Source organism: Miniopterus schreibersii (assembly GCF_964146895.1).
Source record: "Miniopterus schreibersii genome assembly, chromosome: 14".
Taxonomy (NCBI): domain Eukaryota; kingdom Metazoa; phylum Chordata; class Mammalia; order Chiroptera; family Miniopteridae; genus Miniopterus; species Miniopterus schreibersii.
In genome coordinates, this window is record NC_138114.1 from 34137105 (window position 1) to 34161936 (window position 24832).

General features: G+C 36.3%; 1 protein-coding gene across 1 annotated transcript in view; it reads left to right on the top strand.

The window, feature by feature from the left end:
- Positions 1–516: 516 nt before the first annotated feature.
- Positions 517–24832, top strand: part of BTAF1 (B-TFIID TATA-box binding protein associated factor 1) — an 84638-nt gene continuing 60322 nt past the window's right edge. Inside the window, exons 1-4 of the mRNA XM_081158230.1 lie at positions 517–850; positions 13895–14018; positions 17857–17971; positions 19691–19837. Coding sequence (XP_081014356.1) covers positions 837–850; positions 13895–14018; positions 17857–17971; positions 19691–19837 — 400 coding nt within the window. The 5' untranslated portion in view covers positions 517–836. The remainder of the gene's footprint in view (positions 851–13894; positions 14019–17856; positions 17972–19690; positions 19838–24832) is intronic.

Here is a 24832-nt window from a genome sequence, read left to right on the forward strand (position 1 = left end):
GAAAACGATCGTACCAACAACATAAACAATCAAGAAACCAAACCTGGCAAAATGGTTGCCAAAAGACCTTCCCACGAATACCTATGCAGAACTCCTGGCATCTACGGCAAACATGCGAACCGTGTCCTAAGTGCGATTGCTGATCTTCCTTAATTTTTCCCCTCCCACTGGCAGCACCACCTGGCCTAGCGCGTCCTAAGGTCCTTCCTAATTGCTTTCTCTGGAAGCAGCCCGGTGGGGCGCGGATGGGGCGGTAAGGGATGAGAAACTAAGTTTTTGAACTTCCGGAACTTTGGCTAAGTTGCCTTTTTTTCCTTCTCTAGAAAATAAGGGGTCCCATATTCATTACTCCCGCTTCGTTTTAAAACTGACGACTCTCTTCAGAGGAGCACAAAGAATTTTTTTTTTTTTTCCTTTCTTAAGCGCGCGCAGCCAGAGCAAAACTGCTTATACTCCTTCCTCGCCCTCCTCCGTGGAGCGGCGCCCCTCGCGGGGAGCTGACGTCACTTCCGGCGCGCTGACGCGCAGTTCAGCGTGCAGACGCCTGCGTCAGCAAAGAGCGGGGCTGGGGGCACCGGGTTTGAAGTCGTGCGGGTCGGAGGACTGCCGCCTCCGCTGTGTCAGACCCCTGCTCCCGAGCGGCGGCGGCGGCGGGGACGAGCTTCGGGAGGCGGCAGGGCAGATGCCCGAGAGCCCGCGCCGGGACGCCCCGCGCCGCACCGGCCGCTTCTCTCCGCTCCGCGGCCTGGGCCTGCGCCGCTCTGCTCTCTGGAAACTAGCGCCTCAGCGGCGAGGCGCCTAGCTCGCGGGGTACCTCGAACCGCCGGCGCCGGGCCATGGCGGTCTCCAGGTGGGTCTCGCTCCTGACGAGCCGGCGGGGAGTTGGCCCCGGCGAGGCACCGTCTCCTCTCGGTGACCCCACTCCTAGAAGGGAGCGGTTCCCGTTGTCACTGGGCTCGGGCGCCTTCTTCCACAGACTTCGGAGTTCGCCCTGCAGTCTGCGGGGGTTTGGGCTCGGGGTACTCCTCGTGAGTGGTTCAAAAATGTCTTTTTTTCCGTGTGTGGAATTGACTTACTGCCATGATAGAGCTAGTTTTTCTCTTTCCTCGCCGTGTTTCTCTTGTCTGGTTTCTCTTCTCTCTTTCAGTTCTGAGAGAGCCTTTTCTTTTATCTTAGTATTCTAAGGCTGTTCCCTAACCTCCATTTCACGGGAAAACTTGGTAGTGGGGCTCTAAGTCGGGGTGATTAGAGTACTATTAACTAAGTGATCTTCTAATTACGTTAATCTTTTATAGTTACGGCTTCAGGGATATGTTTTTTCCTGAGGACTTTTTTTTTTTTTTTTTTTTTAACATTACAGTAGAGTTTTCCTTTTGTGTAGCAGTCGTCAGCATTGTAATCTTCGGCAAATTACCGTATTAGTACCATTTCCCTTAACTAAAGCGTGAAAGATCACAAATCTTAAATTACTTAAAAATATTTGTTGCCTATCAATAGGAACGTGTAGGAAAACCAACATATTTGCATACCTTTCCTGCAATATGATAGAATGGTGGGAAAACTTTTTGTCACAGGTTTGATTTTAGTGGGACAGTTCCTGTGATAGCAACCAGAAGGATTTAGCAAGTTCATTCGAGTTCATGAGGTAAGTGTTCATGAGAATTGGGTCCTTCTGCCACATAGACTGAAGGAAAAATGATAGTTCAGAAAACGAATAGTTTTTATTCTTTTTTTCATAATTAATTGAACACATTCCTTGAACACAGTATGTGCTCAAGCTTTATCTGTTTTGCAAGAGAAAGGATCACCTATCTCTCACAGACTCCCTGGATAACTGATGAAATAGTGTGTCGGAGAAGCCCATGGGAGTTGGGTGAAGGGGGTTGCTAGGTACCTAGTATGGAACATTCAATTTTTATTTCATAGATTAATTGAACCCATTCAATGTGAGGATGTTCTTATTTTGTGATATATAAACTGCCTTGAGAGAATGCAAGTGGTATTTTCATTTTTTGCAAATAGAGAAAGTTCTGTCTTCTAATTTGTTACCTTCCGTATAAGTACATAAATATGTACATTATAAATATATTGACACATAAACTTAATGTGAGATTTGTTTTCCAAGTGATAGTGTTTAAGGGAATGAGTTGTTCTTGAAATTCCTGTCTTAGAGCTAAGTGTATTTTCGCAGTATTGGATATAGTTTTATACAGACAAAATGACAGTGTTTAAGAAGAGCCTAATCTGCTTGTCCAATGCTAATCTATTTACAGAAGTTTAGGGCACCTAAATTTCTGAATGAATAGATGGGTTTCGAAAGGTACTCCCTTTTCTTCTTGATGTTGGATTTCAAAGGGTAGTGCTCCCCCCCCCATTCTTTCTTATTCACCTTGCCAAAATTCTATTAAATTCTACTTTTTAAAAAGCCTGTCATGGTTTTATGAAAGAGCTACTGCTGTGCTTATTTTAGTAATAGGTTCAAAGAAAACACATTTGAGACTCTTGTGTTTTTGGGATACTGTCAGTTCTTGCCTTTTTCATTTGCGGATTCACTCTAAATAGCAAACTTGAATTTCAAGCTGGCCTTCTCCATGCACTAAGCAAGTTTCTTTACTAACCAAATATCTTCTTTTTCCTGTTAGTGTATGCTTGTAGAATATAGACTCATTTTAATACTTTATGCAGGGTTGGTGGAAGATAATTCAAGAGATAAAAAGCATATTTGCCAGAATTAAATCTGAAATATTTTTTGCTCTGTATCAGTGCACATAACTGAAATGAGATTGTGTAATATTTTTAGGACCTTGTAAATATTTCCAACAGAAAGGAACAGTAAGTTGGTACCAACATTCCCTCAGTTGCCAGGTTCAGAAAGCTGGGAATAATCATTGACTTCTTCCTCTCTCTTTTCCCCCCATCTAGCAGGTCACCAGACCCATTCTCAACAGTTCTACCTTTCTAGTCTTTTTCTGGTCAGTTGGTTTTCTTTCCGTACCAGTTACCACAATTCTGCTTCATACCACCACCTCTAATCCAAGACACCTGCAACAGCAACCATTTGATCTTCTTGCCTCCCATGGCATCTCTAATTTATTCTTCACTTCAGCCATATTATTTGCTAATATCATTTTATGTGGTAATTTTTCTGCTTAAAACTCAATAGTTTTCTAATGACATAGGACAAAGTCCAAATTTGTTAACAAACATATCCTACCAGATCCTTCGTGATTTGGTTCCTGCTTCACCTTTTTAGCTTCAACTTGTGTCAAGTTCTCTTTCTTTCTCTCTCTCCCTCCTTTTTCAATTTGTGTTCTCACCTCCTAACCTTTATCTCTGGAACATTTCTTTCTGTGTCCCGCCCCTAAGTCTGGCTAATTCCAACTTTATATTCTGGGTCTAAGCCTATATCAGTTTGTTCAGGAAGCCTTCTCTGGCTTTACTTCATCTGAGCTATTTGCACCAATGTGTTCTTCTGTCAATCGTAATATTTACCATACTTTGTAATTGATTGTTTCATTGTCCTCTTCCCTGCTTGAATTAACATAAACTCTGTGGGAGAACGGAGTAGGTCCGATCTTTCTATCCAGAGTGCCTGGCTTCTAGTATGTGCTCAACATATATATATATATATATATTTAACAAGTGATTTTGTTTCTTGTTTTAATACCTGTCATAGTTTACCGTAATTTATGTATAGTAGAATATTTTCAGTGTTTTCTGGTGAGTGCTTCTGAGTTTAGCCACATTTTTTTTTTTTTCTCTAGAAGAAAAAGTTTCAGTATTGCTTTGAATATTGGCCAGGCTTATAATTTTAAAAACATAAGAAGTATTATTAGAACTATTTTTAAAAGTTTATAATTGGCACAATTCTGTGATAGTGTGGCATTTTAGAATGCTATAATGTAACTGCATTTTGTATGATCAAATTTTTTAAACCCTGCTTACAGTTTTATAAAGGCCTATAGTTTTATTGTACTTTGAATTGTAAGAATGTGACAGATTATGAAGTGCACTATCAACTCTTGATGTGTGGGTGAGTTAAATCTTGCAAAAACAAATAAAACCCTCCACAAACTTTGCGACCCTCTAAAACTGCAATTACAATTATAGCATTTTTGTGCTTGCTTCAGCAGCACATACACGATTATAGCATTTGAAGTTCTCCATAAAATGCAGTGAAATATTACTGAAAAATGTATAATTCCTTTAGACCCTTAATAAAAGAGTATACAAATGTAGGAGTACAGAACAATGTTGCCCTTTAAATGTGAATGCTGGAAAATCAGCTAAACTCACTACTTGACTTGCTCCTACGAAACCAACCTCAGCAAAAAAATAAATTAGTATATATTACTGCTTTCATTGTGCTTGCAAACAATTGATATTACAATTGTTAAATCTTTGAATACTGCTGTTTTGTTTTGTGAGACTTTCTCTCAGTATCACCTGTTACCTTCCTAGTTGGGATTGGGCCACCAACAATAAAGGCAGCCTTAGAAGAATTGTTAAGGGGTATTATGCTTATTAAGAAGTTGGTGAATCTGTAACATTGTTGAGTTTGATGTCTTAATACCGATTTTTAAAAAAGGTTTTTGATACCTTTGCCTGTTTATGCCACAATTGAATCAGTTGAATGTTGTTTTACACTGACTAGATAATATGAACAGTTTTTCCTTGATCATAGAAAAAAATTTTAAATATAATTTAGAGAATTTTTCCTCAGTGATCTAAGCTAGAAAAGTTCATGTCTAAAATGTCTAGCCAGTAATTAGGATTTGACTATATTAGAAGCCACACCTTACATCTGTGACATATATCTTTGCATTTGAAAATTATGGAGTGTTTAGAAAGGTTTCAGGGAAAAATTGGAACATACCCGTTATGGAAGAAACAAATTGCTACATATGAACAGAACTTTGCTTAGTTTTGTTAAGTCTCTGTCTGCACTGCTGATACTTAGGAACAACATTGTTTCAACAAGTCTGTTCTGCCAAATAAAAGGAAGTTTCTTGATGTGGGGGAAGTTCCAGTGGATCCTTGCTAATGACAGAGAAAATGCTAAAACAACCTTAATTATCTATAAGGCAGCATATATTTCTTGTGTTTGCTAGGCCTATTCCTCCTTTACTGCTAATGTCAACTCATTATAGGATTGACAGAAGTGACTATTATAAATTACATCCAGTGGGTGCTCTGTATCTGCAGGTTCTGTGTCTGTGGATTGAATCAAAGGTGGATCTGGGTCAAAAATATTTGGGGGAAAGAAGTTACATTATTGTTGATGTGTACTATGTAGTTAGGCCTACAGTGGTTGCATCTGTACTGAACATGTGCAGACTTGTCATTCCCTAAACAATACAGTATAACAACTATTTACATAGTATTTGCATTGTATTTGGTACTATAAGTAACCTAGAGATGATTTAAAGTACAGTAAGTACTTAGCATTGTTGATAGGTCCTTAAGAGAAACAACGTATAATGAAACCATTTTACCATATGCTAACTGATATAAATAAGAGTTAAGTTCCTATGGCATCTCATCTTCTCATCAACATTATAATAAAATAACCTTAAAATGATGTTATTCGAGGACCTGCTGTACATGGGAGGATGTACGTAGGTTATATGCAAATACTTTGCCATTTTATATAAGGGACTTGAGCATCCGCAGATTTTGGTATCCAAGGGGGAACATAAAATTTAACACTTCAAAGTGTATAAGTTTTTGCCCTGCCGGGCGTGGCTCAGCAGTTGAGCATCGACCTAGGATCAGGAGATCGGGGTTTGATTCCCAGTCAGGGCACATGCCTGGGTTGCGGGCTAGGCAGCCAATCAATGACTCTCTCATCATTGTTTCTATCTCTCTCCCCCTTCCTTTCCTCTCTCTGAAATCAATAAAGGTATGTTTAAAAAAATAAAAAAATAAAGTGTATAATTTTATATGAAGTTTTAAAACCACAAATATTTCTGCTAAGGAACCTATATTTTATCTTTAAGATTAAGTCATGCATAGGGCAGTAGGTTGTTAGATAGGGACAGAGATTAGTGAAAATGTCCTGAAGAAGATAACACAACTTGTTTTTTGTTTTTTGTTTTTAAATATTGATTTTTAGAGAGAGGAAGGGAGAGGGGGAGAGAGAAACATCGATATGAGAGCGAAACATCAATTGACTGCCTTCTACACACCTCCTACCCAGAATCAAGCCCAAAACCCCGGGTGTGTGCCCTGACCAGGAATCCAATGGGGGACCTCTCTGTGCGTGGGAGAACACTAAACCAACTGAACCACACTGGCCACGGCGGTTGTATTTATTTATTTCTTTACTTAGCATTTATTTAACAAGTATTTACAGAATTATTTCTGTGTTCTAGATGGTGGAGATACAGCAGAGAACAAAAATGGAGTCCCCATTCCCATGGAGTTTATTATATTCTAGTGGGGGAAATACAGTTTATCTAGCATGCACCTGGCCATGCCCCTGGCTTTGGTGTGGTTTCACATCATCATATTCACCCTATGTGGTATCTTAAATTAATCTACTTTCTTGTTTAAAAACATAACATTAACATAGTTTCAAATTACTTGCAGTATGGACTAGAAGATTTGCATTTTAAAACACCTCTCTAGAGAATTTCTTGGAATTTTTTTTTCTTTTGACTATAACTCTCTTGCTTAATGATAACATGTGGGACTTAGGACAGTGTTCATATCAGATATTTATTTTCTTACCTTACTCCCTATATAATAAAGAGCAGTAAAAATTTAAATAGTTTCTGTTTTAAATTTTAATGTGCTTTTGCTAAATGTAAAAAATACATAATAAAATGGATAGACTTGACTGATCATTCTCTTTTAGTTAAGGTTACAAAGCCATTCTTATGAGGTATTCTGTCAGTTGACTTTTCAGTTTTTCAGAGATTAAATTTATTCTGAGAATATTGAGATTAGAAGTATATTGAGGATGTTATGTTTTGTACTTTTTTTCTTTCATCCTCAAATTTCTTAGGAGTGCAAATGCAACATATACATGTTTATTAATGATGAAGTAGTAATCCAGGGCATAGTGGTAGACAAAAGTGGTTTACAGTTATGAGTACGCAAAACACAGAGTTTATTCTTGTATTATTATTAATTAATTGTATTATTTATTTGTATTATAACTGTAAACCTACTTTAGCCCACCCCTATATGATTTCTTTGAATTTCTTTTTATGTCTTTATGAAGTATCATAATGCAAAGAGCTGAAGAGAAGAGGGGTTAGATTGCAGTTGCCAGTATAACCTCTACAAACTTCCTGTACTCTTTCCTTTTTCTAGGCAGTCTTTAGAGCAGTTGCCTAAAATCATAAGTTGGTAAACAAAACATTAATCATGTGTTGTGTGGTTATCTTTCTTAATTAAAATCCAAATTGAAAATGGACCAGATTTCTTATCATCAGTAGATTCTTAAGTAGTGGATATTGTCAGATATAATTACCTTATGTTACTGTTCTATAGTCTTTGGTACCTTTCATTTAGTTGATACCTGTTACCTCTTTCTTCTCCATCTGTCTATCTTCAGAGAATGAAGAATGACATTTTTTTCTACTTAGCTGTTCTGCAAGAGAAGGTTTAACTGAAAGAAGTATTGTGGTAAGTACTGTGTTCCCTCAATCAGCCCTTTTAACTTCCTTTTTCTTCTGACCACCTAGCTTCCTTCAGGACCTCTCCCTCACCAAGGGCCTTGTCTGCCCTCCAACATAATACTGACCCTGTCTCAAGCCCTTGCCCCTCTCACACCAGTTCACTATACCAGCCTTTTCCATTGTGGCCTGTACCTGATGCTTACCCTGCTTGCCTTTTAGCTGTCTACCTGGGGTAACAGGTCAGACTGCCCTCTTGTCAGATCCTGGTCTGTGCTTTCTTTGTTCTGCCTTTTATGTGGTGTCTAATCTGTTGTCCTGGAGAGAGGAATGGAGAACTCCGAAAGGGGCTTTGAGTCAAGAAGACCCAAGGAAGCAACTTATGTCTCCATTCCTCTATTCAGAGAGGCATGTTTGGTTACCACCAAGGTGGAAGATGTGAGGATAAACAGGCCTGGAACCAGATGAGAGAGTGAGCTGATCTGCTACCCTTAGGGTAGTTGGCTAGTGGAGGAGCACAGGTGACATGACATGGCATTGGGATAAAAGGCTTTGCAGAAAGGAGAGGCAAGAGTAACTGTGTGGCTGAGACAGATCAGCATTAGGTTAGAGAGGAGTTGGTCTTCGGACAGGCATGTGGTCCTAATGAAGCTAGGTAGCAGGGGACCAAAGGAAAGTTTAGGAAGGATGGAAATTAATGAAGGAATACAGTACCTACTTCACGATCTCTTTCAACTTCCTGTTTGGAACAGACGTAACTGTCTTGATGTTCAGAATGCTGAAGTACTGCTCTGCTGATCTTTTCACTATCTGAAACATTACCTTACCCTCAGTTCTGTTATTTTTATAACTTGTTTTTATGTAATACATCTGTTGTAAATTAGGATGTTTCTCGAAGGAAGCAAAAAAATTTTAATATAGCACACTCTCTTTTTTTTTGCTTAAATTTGTCCCCAAGAAATCTGAACTTTTCTTTATAATTTTAATTGTAGTAAACACCAACTACTCAACTATATTTAAACACTGTGCAAAGACACTGTGCAGAGTGTTGTGGGGGCAAAAAGAATCATTGAAGGAGGTGAAATCTAATGAGCATAAGACATCATGTGACAACTCAATGTAAGAGGTGCCACAAAACAAAGAATAATAAATACCAGAATCGCCATTTAAGATGAGAATTCATGTGGATTTCAGAAGAGGAAGTGATCTGTATGGTTTAGTAGTTTGAGATGGTTTTAAGAGGGTAAAGGACTTTAAATCTTGATGGATGGGAGCTAGCTGAAGAATTGAACCAAGAAAAAATATTCCAAGTGATGGAAACAATATAGACAAAGTTATGAACACCAAAAAGTTCCATGTTTGGGAGATACTATTTTGTTTTTGATTGCTATCTGATCGGTAAGGGTGAGCCATTAAAAAGTTTAGAGTAAGGTAGTAATTTGATCAAAGGGTGCTTTAGGAAGCAAATCTGGCAAATAAGATCACATTAGTATGGGGTTATGCTCACCAAGCAGTTGAAAGTATGGCACTAGACTTCCAGATGGGCCAGATTTAGGGATTATTTGTACTGTGTTGTAACAGTTTCTTAGGGGAGAAACTGGTAAGAGATGAGCAGCCAAGGATTGAATCTGGGAGAATGTTCATATTAAAAATGTTAAGAGTAGGGAAACCAAGGAAAGAATTGAGTTCAGAGAAGAACAGGGTAATAAAATATGAAAATTTAGGGAGGAAAGTATTTAAAGAATGGAGTATTAGCTGATATCAGATGTCATAGAAGAGTCAAAAAGTTGGATTTACAAAAAAAATTGGATTTGGATCTTAAAAGTTCATTGGTGACTTTCAGGTGTGTTATTTCAGTAGTAGAGAAGGATTGGGAACTTGATTGATAAGGATTAAATTGTATGATGAAGAATAAAAGGTGATTTTAAACACTGGTTCAAGATACTTGACAGTAAAAAGAAAATGTTCTAGGGGATGGAGGTCAAGGAGTTTATGTTCTCATTAGAGACAGACCTCTGCATATTTGAAGATAGAAAGGAATGGATTAATAAGACAGTGATTTAAGATATTAGAGAAAGGATAATTGAATAAGCATATAAGGGGATGGTATCAAGAAAACAGTGGGACAGTATCTCAGTCTTGAAGAGTGGGGACTGTCTTCATCTGAAATAGAAAGAGAGGGTAAGTGTAAAGACCAATTTTTAGAGGTATTGAAGAGAGAACTTGAGATCATTTGTGTTCCATAGTCTGAATATCTGTGTACTCAGTGAAGTGGTTCGTTCCTTTTTAAGGAATAGGGAATGGTAATTGGGGCTTGAAGAATGTGGAAATGATTGGGGAAAACTTTGAAAACTGTCAATTTTCCTTTAACTTTTTACACATGGATTTATAAACAGGTTAGTATTGTCACTTCCTTAGAGTGTTCATTTTGTGGCCAGCTTTGCTTTTGGTTACAAAAAGAGCAGAAACTCCATATGGAAAAGGAATTATGAAGTAGTTGAAATCTTTGCAGAGGTCTAAGGAACTTGGCATCAGATAAGTCAAAGGTATGAAAAACAATATGTTATATAAGGAAAAAACTATAAAAAATATTGCGATGATGTGAAGCTGTAAAATGCAGCTAAATTATCTAGTTTTACCTGCAAAATAAGAGGTTAAGCAAAGTAAGCTTCCCTAAGTTCTCTCTTAAGTGACAGAGGTAGGACCTTTAAAGGTCTCCTAATTTTCAGTCTTGTTTTCCATTTTACCACTGTTTCCTATAGGAAAGTGCTGGATCTTTGTGAATGGTATTCATATTGGAGAAACCTGTATTGTTATAAAGAATACATGAGTATATGCAGTACATACACTTATAAATCCACTGTAGCATAAACTTGACCTAAGACTAATATATTCTTTATAGTAAAATGTATTTTTTATAATTTTGCCTGCCTTAGAATATAGACTATTTAAATGAATATTTGTTTTGATACTTAAACAGAAAATAGTTTGTAGATGTTTAAATTTTCAGAAATTTCTTTTCATTGACCATAGGCACTTAAAATCATGTGGTCATGGCAATACGCAGGTATTTGTTGGTTCAGAGAAGGTTCTTATAAACATTGTGCCCTGGTTTGACTTAGTAGTTAGAATGTTGGCCCGCACGGACTGCAGGGTCCCGGGTTTGATTCTGACCAAGGGTATGTACCTTGGTTGCAGGGTCCATCCCGGGTCTGGTTGGGGCACATGCAAGAGGCAACCAGTCGATGTGTCTCTCACATCGATGTTTCTCTCTCTCTCTCTCCCATTCTCTCCGAAAAGCAATGGAAAAAAAATATCCTTGGGTGAGGATTAAACTAACATGGCAGCCACTTTTAAAGATGAAAGTAAAGGGCATTTTGAGAGTTATGTATGAGATGGATGTGCGAAATAATTTTCTGGGGACAGGGTTTGGGGTCTGACTTAGTCCTAGAACTTTTTAAGAACACCAACTGTCAGAAAACATTTTTCCCCCTTTTCTTATGTCCCACTATCTCTCTGAGTCACCTTATCAAATCCTGTAGCAAAAACTGATGAATAAATGGGTAAAGACAAATATTTAGATAAGCATTGAATGAATAAGATGGGATGTGTTTATGCACAGTGTATGTATAAAGTAAGTTAGTTTTTGCATGTCTTATAAAAACTAATTTCCTTTAATCACTCTGTGTGCCATTCAGTATATTGGGAGCAAAAACTGTGTTGTATTACTCTTTTTTTCTTCTGTGTCACTGGCTTAAATTGCCTCAAATATTTGTCTTGATGTCTGTCCTTCTTACATACCCTTAACTATAAAATTTGAACCTTGCCTCTTAGTGTTGTTTTGAAGCAGCTGAAAAGTTTTCATAGTACCTTAGCCTTCTTGACAGAAAAAGATCTGTTTTAATTATATATTTATTACCAGTTGTAATGATTTTGTACTTATTAGTGACTGGCTAGCTGGAAATACTAGCAGAAAAAAGAAAAAAAAAGAAAAACCCTGCCCATTTCATATGCCCCTTAGAGGTTTATTTTATAAAAGGCTTTCAGAGCTTTGGTTTGTAATTTTTTAGCTCTTTATAAATGAAAAAGAATCCCAGGAGTAAAATATGAGCCACTTACAGTTTATTAATGCTTTAATGCTCATAATTAGCTTTGGGACCTTGCTTGCTGCTGCTACTGCTGCTTTAGATAAAATTTGAAGGTGTATTCTCTAAATCTCTCCTTGTATAGGATTGGGCACACTCATAACTTACATCTTGTTTAAAGTACATATTTATTCCATATATGAAGCCGCCTTCCTTTCATTGTGGCATTCACTTTGCCTTATTAAACCTGGTTTGTAGTGTAATGGGACGGCTAGTCCTATATGATATGTGGACAGCTGTGGTAGTTGCTTGTGACTTTCTTTCTAAAACGTTAGGATTTTCCGAATGCCGAAAACAAAGTAATATGCGTTTCCATCCCCCCCCCCCACACACACACGCACTTATTCCAGGTATAAGGCATTGTAATTTTATTCCAAACTCTCTACATTGGTGGGATTTGAACAGTGGCGCTGTGGCTCCAGAATTTGTGACATTATGTTATGTGCTTTTATAAATTCTTTTCTCAGAGATCTTATTTATTGCCGTATCTGACGCTTCTATACTGAAGACTCATATACCTATGTACCTTTAGTCTCAACTTTCTCCTGAACTTCAGACCTCTATTCCAGCTATCCTTTTTGGTGTCTCCTTGCTATCCTTTCCCAACTGCTAGTAAACGTGTCATCTTTTTTTTCTTTTTTTTTAACCCTCACCCAAGGATATGGTTTTATGTGTGTGTGTGTTTAATTGATTTTTAAAGAGAGGAAGGGAAGTGAGTGGTGGCGGAACAGCAATTGGTTGCCTTCTGTACACACCTCTACTGGGGATCAAACCCACAACCTAGGTATGTGCTCTGACAGGGAATCAAACCCACCACCTTTTTTTGGTGTACGGGATGACACTCCAACCAACTAAGCCGCCTGGCCAGGGCAGACTTGTCATCTTTTAACATTTCTTCACTAGTTCTTCGCATTTCTTTTAATGACATCTTCGTTTTCTAAGATTCAGAGTCTCAGCCTTTTCATTTCCTTAACATTTCATGTAATTACTATACCATGTGTAATTTACTTCAGCATTTCTCTCAACCTCTTTTTAGTGTTCTTGACATGATTAAAGTTTAGGTCTGCACTTTTAGCCTTAAATTATCTAAAAGTTTCCTTCCATTTTATTTCACGCTTCAAACTGCTGCTGGATTAGTCTTTCTAAAACATAGTTCCAGTCCCATCAGTTTCTTAACCCAAAATCTTCATGGTTGAACTATATATTCAAAGGTCTCCGCATTAGAGCTCTAGCTGCTTCTGTAGCTATATCTCCCACTCTTCTGTAGCTATATCTCCCACTCTTCTTTTGAATTACAATCAAGCTGTTAGTCACTTCCTTAAATATAGTCTTTTCTTATTGCTATGTTATTTCTTTTTTTAAAGTTAATTAATTAATTTTTATTGTTCAAAATATTACAGATGTCCCCTTTTTTCCCCATTGACCCCCTTCTATCCCGTACCCACTCCCCTCCCCAGGCCTTCACCACATTATTTTCTGTATCCATGGGTTATGCATATATGCATGTAGATTCTTTGGTTAATCTCTCCCCCCCCCCCAACCCACCTTCCCTCTGAGATTCTTCAGTCTGATCCATGCTTCCATGTCACTGAATCTATTTTGTTCATCAATTTATTATGTTCTTTAGTTTCCACATGTGAGATCATGTGATATTTGTCTTTCTCTGCCTGGCTTATTTCACTTAGCATAATGTTCTCCAGGTCCCTCCATACTGTCCCAAAGGGTACAAGAAGTGTCTCTTCCCTGTTCCCTTTTACCACTTCATCTCCACCAGTATTGAAATCTTATTTTCTACCATTCTGGTCCGTCTCATACATCATTTCTTTTATGAGGCCTTTTCAGTATTACGCAGTTGGGGATATAGTGTTTGCTTTCTCTGTTCCCACTCCTTAAATAAGCACTTTGTACGTGTTTTCTGACATGTTTCTTACTGTACTGTATATTCTACTTATTTGTGTATTTGCATTACCCACTCACCCTACCCTCCATAGCAAGTTACTTGAGAGTAGAGATTCTCCTGCAACCCTAGTATAGGTCTTCGTTCACAGATCTTTAGTACATTTGTTAACTCATACATATGAGAAAACACGTTTCAGAATAACCATTGTATTTTTGTCATTTTAGGCTTGACCGTCTTTTTATCTTACTGGATACTGGCACTACTCCAGTTACAAGAAAAGCTGCTGCCCAGCAACTTGGAGAAGTGGTAAAGCTTCATCCCCATGAACTACATAATCTCTTATCTAAAGTAAGAACTCTTTTTTTTTTTTAGTATAATATAAATGTGGAAATTTATTCATGGATAGGAACATAAAAGACAGAAATTGTCTTATTTTGTTTTAGTGACAGCTTGTAGTCTTCAGATTCCATTAAATATCTCAACATTTCTCCAAATATTTTTAAATTTTTGCTATTTTTTATTTTATTTTTAATCCTCACCGAAGGATATTTTTCCATTGCTTTTTAAAAAACGGAGGGGAAGAAATATCAATGGAAGAGAGATGTATCGATTGGTTGCCTCCCACATGCACCCCTACTAGTGCCAGGGATTGATCCTGCAACTGAGGTAGGTGCCCTTGACTGGCAATCAAACCCGTGACCCTTTGATCTGAGGGCCCACTCTACCCACTGAGCCAAACTGGCCAGGGCTAAAGTTTTGCTATTTATAATGTATTTATTTTGTTTGTTGCAAGATTTAAAATATTTTGGTTTTTTTTCATCAAGTTTAATTGTTTAAGGGATGTGACAACATAAAACCTTTTACCTGTGGCACAAATTTGATCTGACCCAATTTGGTAATGAACTAAGTTGTTAATCTAGTTTGTTAGTGGTCTAACTTGTTTTTAACCGCTAATAATTATATCATAGTTGGCAGTCTTCAAATGGATGAGTACTCATGGGAATGATTAAAATATATGAGAAGCTAGTTGTCATTACATTCTTAGTAAGTGGAGGCTTTCTGCTTTGGTGGATCAATGTTTTCATAATCCTAGCCTATGTTCTTTCCCTAAGCAAGGGCTGCACTTACATTGAACTCTGGGCTTGTAGAAGTAGGCAGCCTGTATGATAGTAAGCAGCAAATTCTGTGTGTTTAACTCTCTAGCATGCAAAGTAAAAATGAGTGCTTTGGGGGAAGGGAGAAGAGGGGATAGGATCAAGGAGCAATATGATAGCCCAGACATCAGAAGCCCCAAGATACCTCTTTTCCCACTGGTCTTACTCTTTTTTTTCATTCTCATTTGTCCCTCCCTGATTCTTATGAGTAGGAGTTCTAAACCCTTTGTTGACATATATAAATCTGTACTGTGTGGTTCCTGCCATAAGGGCTAACAATGACTTTCTTTCCAGTATATTCCCTGCTTAGATATTATCAGAGCTTTCTAACCAAGATGTAGATGGAAAGACAGTGATTTGACAACTGCAGGCTCCATATTCTCATTATGGGGAAGGATGCATATTAGGCAATATTGTACTCGTGTAAGGTGGAGGGGTAGAGAAGCATACCCATTTCTTCTCATCCCGAGGGAAGAGAGGAGGATTGAAAGCTGAAACTGGGAACAATGAACAAGACTAATCTGTGCTGTACTGAGAAAAGGTTTCCAACTTTCCCTGTGTGTTCTGGTCTTCGTAGCTGAGACCCCAGCCTACTGGCTGCCATCAAATAATTCCAAAAGAGGCAAAGTTTGTCTTTAGCACCTTCTTACCTCCTAGCCTCTTTTCTCTTCCTTCAGTGTTTTCCAGTTGCCTCTCAGTTTTGTTTTTAAAACAGCTTTATTGAAATATAGTTTACATACAATACAATTTACCCATGTAAAATATGCAGTTCAATTATTTTTTTATTATATTCACACATATGTGCAACCATCACCACAATCTAATTTTAAAACATTTTTTATCTCCCCAAAAGAAGCCTCATGTTCATTAGCAGTCACTCTTCATCACTCCTCTCATACTCAGTCCTAGGCAACCACTAATTTAGTTTCTGTCTAATAGATTTGCCTGTTCTGAACATTTTATATAATTGTGTGACCTTTTGTGAGAGGTTTCTTTTACTTAAAATAATATTTTATATTTTCAAGATTCTTTCATATTGTAACATGTCTCATTACTTCATTCCTTTTTATTGCCAGATAATATTCTGTTGTATGGATATACTATATGGATATACCACATTTTACTTATTTGTTCATCAGTCGATGGACATTTGGGTGGTTTCCACTTTTCAGCCTATAATGAAAACGCTGCTATGAAAATCCATTTACAGGTTTTTGTGTGGATGTATGTTTTCATTCCTCTTGGATATATGCCTGGAATAAAATTGCTGGTCATGTTTAACTTCATGAAGAACTGCCTGACTTTTCCAAACTAGCTCCACTGATTTACATTCCCAATTATAGTGTTATGAGAGATCTTAATTTCTCCACATCCTTGCCAGAACTTGTTATTAACTGATTTTGATTATATCCATACTAGTGAGTGTAAAGTGGTATCTCATTGTATTTTTGGTTTGTATTTTCCTAATGACTAATGATGTTGAACGTCTTTTCAGGTGTTTATTGACTATTTATCTTTTATGGAGAATAGCCAGATCCTTTGCCTGTTTTTAAAGTGGGATATTTGGGTTTTTTTAATTAAGTTGTAAGAGTTCTTTATATACTTTGTATACAAGTCCCTTATCAGGTATTTGATTTGCAGATATTGTGTTCCAGTCTGTGGGTTGTCTTTTCACTTGCTTGATAGTATCCTTGAAGCACAAAAGTTAACTACTTTTTATGAAGTTCAATTTTTTTTTTTTTAACATCACTTGTGCTTTTAGGGTTGTATCTAAGAAACCCTTACCTAACCCACTGTCACAAAGATTTATCCCTGTGTTTTAAGAATTTAATAGTTTCTAGCTCTTACTTTTAGACTTGTGGCCCATTTGAGTTAGGGGTTTAAAATCATTATTTTGTTGCCCCAGCACCATTTGTTGATAAAAACTGCTCTTTACCCATTGAATTATCTTGGCACTCTTGTTGAAAATCAGTTGACCATAGACACATAGTGTTGTTTCTGGACTCTCAGTTCTTTTTTGTTTGTTTGTTTAATTGATTTTATAGAGATAGAGGAAGAGAGAGAGAGAGAGAAACATAGATTTGTTGTTCCACTAATTTATGCATTCATTAGTTGCTTCTTATATGTGCCCTGACCAGAGATCAAACCTGCAACCTGGGCATATCAGAGACAGTGCTCTAACCAACTGAGCTTCCTGGCCAGGGCTTGGACTCTCAATTCTATTCCATTAATCTATGTGTCTGTCCTTTTGCCAGTATCACACTGTCTTGGTAATTATTGCTTTAATAGTAAGTTTGATTATTCTTTTATTCTTTTCAAGATTGTTAGGTTATTCTGGGTCCCTTGCAGTTCCATATAAATTTTAGGATTAACTTGTTCATTTCTGTAAAACGCTAGCTGAGATTTTGAAGGATTTTATTGAATCTGAAGATCAATTTAGGGAGTATCAACTATCTTACAATATTCTTCCAATCCATGATCATGAGGTGTCTTTATTTAGATCTTACTTAATTTCTTTCAATAGTATTTTGAATTTTTGTAATTTTCAGTAGTCAAGTCTTGCACTTCTTTTGTTAAATTTATTCTTAAGTATTTTATAGTTTTTGATGCTGTTTAAATGGGATTGTTTTCTATTTTATTTTCAGATTGTTTATTGAAAGTTTTATAGGAACACTTTCCACTGATTTTTATCTCTTGCAATCTTATTGAACTCATTCATTCTAGATTTTATAACTTTTTGCATTAAATAATGGGACTTAATATACACTTTGCTTTTTAGCACGTTAAAAGCTATGCTATTTTTCAAATGCACTTAAGTATTCTTTTATTAAAAGTTCCTTTTTTAAGGTGTAATGATATTTCCTGTGAATGATATAATCTTATAAGTGATTTTAATAATTTCAAGATGTTTTATATAAATTTGAGGGCTGCTAAATTATAAATTAATAACATGTAAATTTCTATTTCTCTGTTCTGGCTACCTTGAACAAACACTTTTTTGGTATCTAACTTTTATTTTATCATTTTTTAAGGTGTTGATATACTTAAGGAGTACAAACTGGGATACTCGGATAGCAGCAGGACAAGCTGTTGAAGCTATAGTGAAAAATGTACCTGAGTGGAATCCAGTGCCAAGAACCAAACAAGGTGCTTTTAAGTGGAAAACTTGTTTGCAGTAAACACCTAACTATAGAGTTAACTAAACTATACATTTTACATTTTAATAATTTTTATTTTAATTTAAAGCCTTAATTTTTATGGTTTTAGATGTAGCCTTGTCAAGAAATGACATTGAATACGGTGATTTTCACCATGCTTTAAAAAAAACACTACTAAACCAAATGTTTTCATATTTATTTTTTAAATTATTAATTCTACAGTATATTTGACTTATAGAGATTATTACTTACCTGAAGGAATTTATGTCCTAAAAAACAAAAATAAATCAGTACAAAATAAATATTTGAAATAGTCTATTTTTCTGTTGGTGGAAGAATAGTGTATTTTCTAAATTTAAGCACAATTATGTATGGATATTTGGATGGATATGCCTAGTTTTTTGTTTTTTTTAAATTTTTAGTTATTGATTTGAGAGGTGGGGAAGGAGGAGAGAGAAAGAGAAAGAAACATTGATTTGTTGTTCCACTTATTTATGCATTCATTGGTTGATTTTTGTATGTGCCCTGACCAGGATGCCTAGTTTTTTTATGTGTCCTTTAGATGTCTTGTAGTGGAAATTACTTTTCTGACTTCCTGTAATGATATTTAAAAATGAGTGTATGCTTTTAAAAATGTGCAAAGGTGCACATTTTAATTAAGTGAAAATTTAATACAGTGTAACTGAGTTTCATTTTCAAGTCACTTTGATAATGCTTTTATCATAATTCTTAGATTGTCTAAAATTTTTGCTTTAATTTGCTGGCACATATTATTTTGAGTGATTATGTTAATTTGTCTTTTCTTTCATCAAATGAAATGTATAACCATAAGAAGTTATAACTTGTTTTTAGAAAAGAACCTTTCCCAGCTTATTATCCATGATTATTTTGGTATAAAGAGATGGTAGAACTCAGATTCTGATTTACAAAACTTACTAAATTAGTTACACTGACATTAAAATTTATAGTAAGATTGCTTATTATCATAACTATAAAACTTAAAATATTTGTAGCATTTCTCTTTGAGCAATTAGGCTTTAGTTTATAGATGAATTATATGCAAATGCCAGCTAAACACACCAGTGGATAATTATAATATATTTTAAAATTTATAATGGCATACCTTTTTGGGGAGGAATACAGAATATTTTGTAGATATTTTTAGGCCTCAGATGGATATATAATATTAGCAATTTACCAGGGGATTATAATTAGCTTCATGTTATGAGAAGTGAGTTCTATTGAATAAGTAGTTGCTTTGTTTTCCAGATATTCCTCAGGTATAGGGAGAGGAATGATGCTTATTAGTCTTATTTATGAATATGTTCCATGAATATGTTTATCTTTCAATTTAGCACTATAATAAACTCATACTGTTACCTTGGTATTTTTACACAATTCAACAGTAAGTGTAGACAGCATGATATTTAACATATGTATTTCAACATGGGGGGGGATTTATTTTTTCATATAACATTGTGCTTTTATAGTCAAAAACAGCTATACATACACCCACTAACATTCTGATAGTTTGTAGGAGGGGAGCCACCATCTAAATAGTTTATTCATAAATAAACCCACAGTAGTGTTTCTGTTTCCTTCCCCTTTTACTTTTAAAATATTACCCATCTACCACAAGTAATGCTTTTTTCTTTCATTTTACATTTTGGCTATGTGATCAAATTAAATATTTTTAAACCTCATCTAGAACCTACTTCAGAAAGTGCTATGGAAGATTCATCTACTACAGATCGATTGAATTTTGACAGATTTGATATATGTAGATTATTACAACATGGGGCGTCACTGTTGGGATCTGCTGGTGCAGAATTTGAAGTACAAGATGAAAAATCAGGTATGTAGTAATCCCATAGAAGAAAGTCTGAAATGCGTTTGTTCAAACCAATTTATCACTTGATATGCTATGTATCAGTCATGCAAAATATGTCACAAAATGTAATACATTGTCTGAAGTTTGCAGTCTGGGTTTGGGGATGCTATGAGTGGGGAGATAACCAGAAGTACTTTAGAGCTACCATATGAATATTTTTCTTCCCTTAACTGAACATGTACTATACATACAGGGAGGGGCAAAAGGAGGCTTACAGTTGTTTGTATGGAAAAGTAATACAATAATTAATAAGTAATACAAGAATAAACTCTGTGTTTTGTGTATTCACAACTGGAAAACTACTTTTGCCCCACTCTATGCATTATTAATGGATACATATTAATATTTCAGCAGCCATTTTATGTAATAGAGACTTAAATTGTTACCCAAGTGCCTCAGTTGAATAGATTTTAAAAGCCAGATTGTGGTAATGTTTTCACAATTATGGAAATCTGAGAGGCTATATGATAATTTTCTTTTTATTGTGGGTTTTAAATTTTAAACAATTGGATCTTTTCTTGCTGGTGACCAACGCAAAAACTAAAAATGAAAAATAAATCTTGGATAGGTAATTGTCCCATTATCTTTAAACTTACAGAATCTATCTGGATATAAAATAAATGTTTTGGCCATTCAAGATTGATGCCTTGAGTGGAAAAAACCTTGATGTTTTTAATGGATTTGTAAGTAAATAAGTTGTTCTTTTGACTAAAACCAAAACAGAACAGTGTTTTGTTTTGTTGCTAATTAAATTAATCACTTCAAAGTATATATCTCTAGCTAAGCTAATGAAATGATCTTCAATTTGTACATGTTTAGAAAATATCAAGTACCGATTCCCTCTTGCTTAATATGGTTTCTGTTGAGAATACAATTTAATTATTTTTGGAGAAAATTAAGAGGAAAATTTGCTCAAGATCCAGAAAAGCAATGGGGAGATAGAAACGTTTCAATTTGAAAAAAGTTATCTCTAAACAGTAAGTGTAATAATCTTACTAGGATACCCTTGGACTCTATCAGAGATCTTTGGCCTTAATCAAGGAATAAAAGTCAGTGTCTCCTTTGCCATTAAAAAAAAAATTCTTGTTTGGGTCTTACCCCAGAGATGATTCTGATTTAATAGATCTCTGGAGAGCTCTAGGAAATTGTATTTAAAAGAAAAACTCCACTTGTGACTCTCTTATGTAATCAGGATTGGAAACCCTGGCACTCAGTTTTAAATGCTGCTAAGTCACAGCATGCTGAACAGTGCTTATTTAAAATCCTCAAATTAGGTTTTCTTTAAATGTCTGTTCATATCTGTTTTTCTCATGTATATGAAGAACACATCCATGATTAGTTCAGGTGCTGGTCTGAGTTTCCTTTGCAGTTGTATAGGTTATTTTTCCCAGTAAGACTTTCCCTAGAACAAAAGGACTAATCTGGGTCCTAGTATTTTACCCTCAGGGTAGAGCAGCCTTAAAAATTAAAATAGCTTTATTGAAATATAATTCACATTTTATACAATTCACTCATTTTAAAAGTGTATTAAGTCTGTGGTTTTTAGTATATTCACAGCTATGTGCAATTTTAGAATATTTTCATTACCTAATGAAGAAACTCCATATCCTTTAGCTATCACTCTTTTATCCCCCTACTTCGTTTCCTCACCTTTCAAGCCCTGAGTGACTTTTTGTCTCTATAGATTTGCCTATTCTCGACATTTCATGTAAATTGAATCATAAATCTGTGGTCTTTTGTGACTGGCTTCTTTTACTTAGCAGAATGTTCCTAAGGTTTATCTGTATTGTAGCATATGTCAGTACTTCTTTTTTTTGTTAATCGTCATCCGAGGATATTTTTCCATTGTTTTTTTTTTTCTTTTTTTTAAGAGAGTGGAAGGGAGGGAGAGGGAAGGAAGGAGGAAGGGAGGGAAGGAGGGGTTGAGAGGGAGGGAGGGAGGGAGGGAGGGAGGGAGGGAGGGAGAGAGAAACATTGATGTGAAAGAGACACATCAATTGGTTGCCTCCCACACCCACCCCGACTGGGGCCTGGGATCCAACCTGCAACCCAGGCATGTGCCTTTGACCGGGAATTGACCCCACAACCCTTTGGTTTGAGGGCTGACGCTCTAACCACTGTGGAACACCAACCAGGGCTTCATTTTATAAAAATTAGTTTTTATTACTGTTATAGGATATATTCACTTTTAAATTATGGTAGATAAATTACATAAAATTTAACATCTTGCCCATCTTTAAGTGTACATACCATTCAGTAGTATTAAGTCCACTCATATTGTCATGCAGCCAATCTCCAGAACTCTTTTCATCCTGCAAAATTGAAATTTATACCAATTTAACAACAATTCCCATTTCTCCCTCTCCCTCAGCCCCTGGCAGTCCCTATTCTGTTTTTTGTCTTTATGAATTTGAGTACTCTCCGTACTTCATGTAAGTGGAATCTTACATTATTTGTCCTTTTGTGACTGACTTATTTCTCTTAACATAATTTCCTCAGAGTTCATTCGTGTTATAGTATGTGTCAGAATTTCTTTCCTTTTTAAGGCTGAATAATATTTCAGTGTGTGTTTATACTACATTTTGTTTTTCCATTTTTCCATCAGTGGGCACTTGGATTGCTTCTGTCTTTTGGTTATTGTGAATAATGCTTCTATGAACATGGGTAAACAAGTATCCATTTGAATTCCTGCTTTCAGTACTCTTTGGGTATATACCCATATACTGAGAAGTAGAATTACTGGATCATATGTTAATTTTTTTTTTTTTTAATCCTCACCCCTCACCCGAGGATATTTTTTTCTATTGCTTTTCAGAGAGAGTGGAATGGGTAGGAGAGGGGGAGAGAGAGGGAAACATCTATGTGAGAGAGACACATCAATTGGTTGCCTTCCACTTCCCTTGACCTGGGCTGGGGATTGAGCCTGCAATCAAGGTACATGCCTTTGGCCAGAATTGAACCCTTCAGTCCTCAGGCTGATGCTCTAACCACTGAGCAAAACTGGCTAGGGCTGTTAATTTTATTTTTAATTTTTTAGGAACTGTCATACTGTTTTCCATAGTGGCTACACCATTTTACATTCTTACCAATGAATGCACAAGGTTTCTAATTTCTCCATGTCCTTGCTGCATTGGGGGACTCGTAGCTGGTATATTAAATTAAGGATATGCAGATTATGACCTGCTGAATGAGGCACAAGCCACCCACACAGATAGCTCCCTCATCATCTGAACTTCTGCTTTGGGGAAGTGGAAACCTCAGAGTTGCTTTAATTGAAGGCACACTTTCAACATAGTTCACTCACACAAAGGAAGTAAAGTTGGAAGAATTATGCCTTACAGATCCTAGAAATGGCTGGGGATGTGGGGCAGTGAGCTGGGGGAAGGGCAGTCCTCTGTCTCAGGTCATGAACCAGGAGATCAGGGTAGCAGGCACCTATTACTTATAAGGTGGTTGGGGGGAAGGTCACTAATTTTCCCCAGGTTTACTCTGGTTATTTTAAAAGGTGCCCTGGGAAAAGCAAAGTGGGAAGTTGTGGTGGGAATCCTAAGCTCAAGCTCTTATCTAAATGTCCAAACTCTGCGCAGGAGGAGGGTTGTTATATTGTAAAATGCCTAAGCAGCACCTCAGAATAACTGGTTTTTCATCACATTTTTAACACTTGTTATTTTCTGGGGGGGGTTGTTTTGTTTTGTCTTTTTTATGACAGCCATCCTGATGATTGTGAAGTGGTGATACTTCATTTTATGGCTGACTGATATTCCATTGTATGGATATCACATTTTGTTTATCCATTTGTTGGTTGATGACATTTGGGTTGTTTCCACCTTTTCGCTATTATGAATAATGCTGCAATAAACATTTATATACAAGCTTTTGTTTAGACATATGTTTTCATTTTTCCTGTGTAGATACCTAAGAGTGGAATTGCTGGGTCATATGGTAACTATATTTTACCATTTATGGCATTACCATTCTGAGGAAATGCCAGACTGTTTTCGAAGGTGGCTCTGCCATTTTACATTCCACCAGCAGTATGTGAGGGTTCTGATTTCTCCACGTTCTTGACCACACTTGTTATTAACTGACTTTGATTAATATCCATACTAGTGAGTGTGAAGTGCTATCTCGTAGTTTTGATTTGCACTTTCCTGATGACTAGTAATCATATTGAACATCTTTTCATGTGTTTATTGACCATTTGTATATCTTTGGAGAACTGTCTATTCAGATCCTTTGCCCATTTTTAAGTGGAATATTGTTCTTTTATTACTGAGTTGGAAGATATATATATTCTAGATACAAACCTTTTGGTTGGTATAAGATTTACAAACATATCCTCTCATTTTGTGGGTAGTATTTTCACTTTCATGATGGTATCCTTTGAAACACAAAAGTTACTAATTTTGAGGAAGCCCATTTTATCTCCCCCCCCCCCTCAAGCTTTTGATGGCATGTATTAGAAACTATTGCCAAATCTAAGCTCACTTACCCGAAAGTTTTATTCTAAGAGTTTTATAGCTTTAGCTCTTACTACCAGGTATTTGATTTATTTTGAGTTAATTTTTGTATGTGTTGTGGGGTTATGGGTCAATTTCATTCTTTTACATGTGGCTATCCTGTTGTCTCAATATGATTTGTTGAAAAGAACTATTTTCCCCCACTGAATTGTCTGGCACCCTTGTTGAAAACCAGTTGGTCATAGACAGTTTTATTTCTGGATTCTCAATTCTATTCTGTTAGTATCTGTCCTTATGCCAATAACTCATTGTCTTGGTTACTGTTGCTTTGTTGGTAAGTTTAAAAATCAAGAAGCATGGTCCCTTCAGCTTTGTTGTTGTTGTTTTTAAAACAGCACAGTTTGTTTGTTTTTTAAAAATATATATTTTATTGATTTCAGAGAGTGGAAGGGAGAGGGAGAGATGTAGAAACATCAGTGATGAGAGCATCATTGGTTGG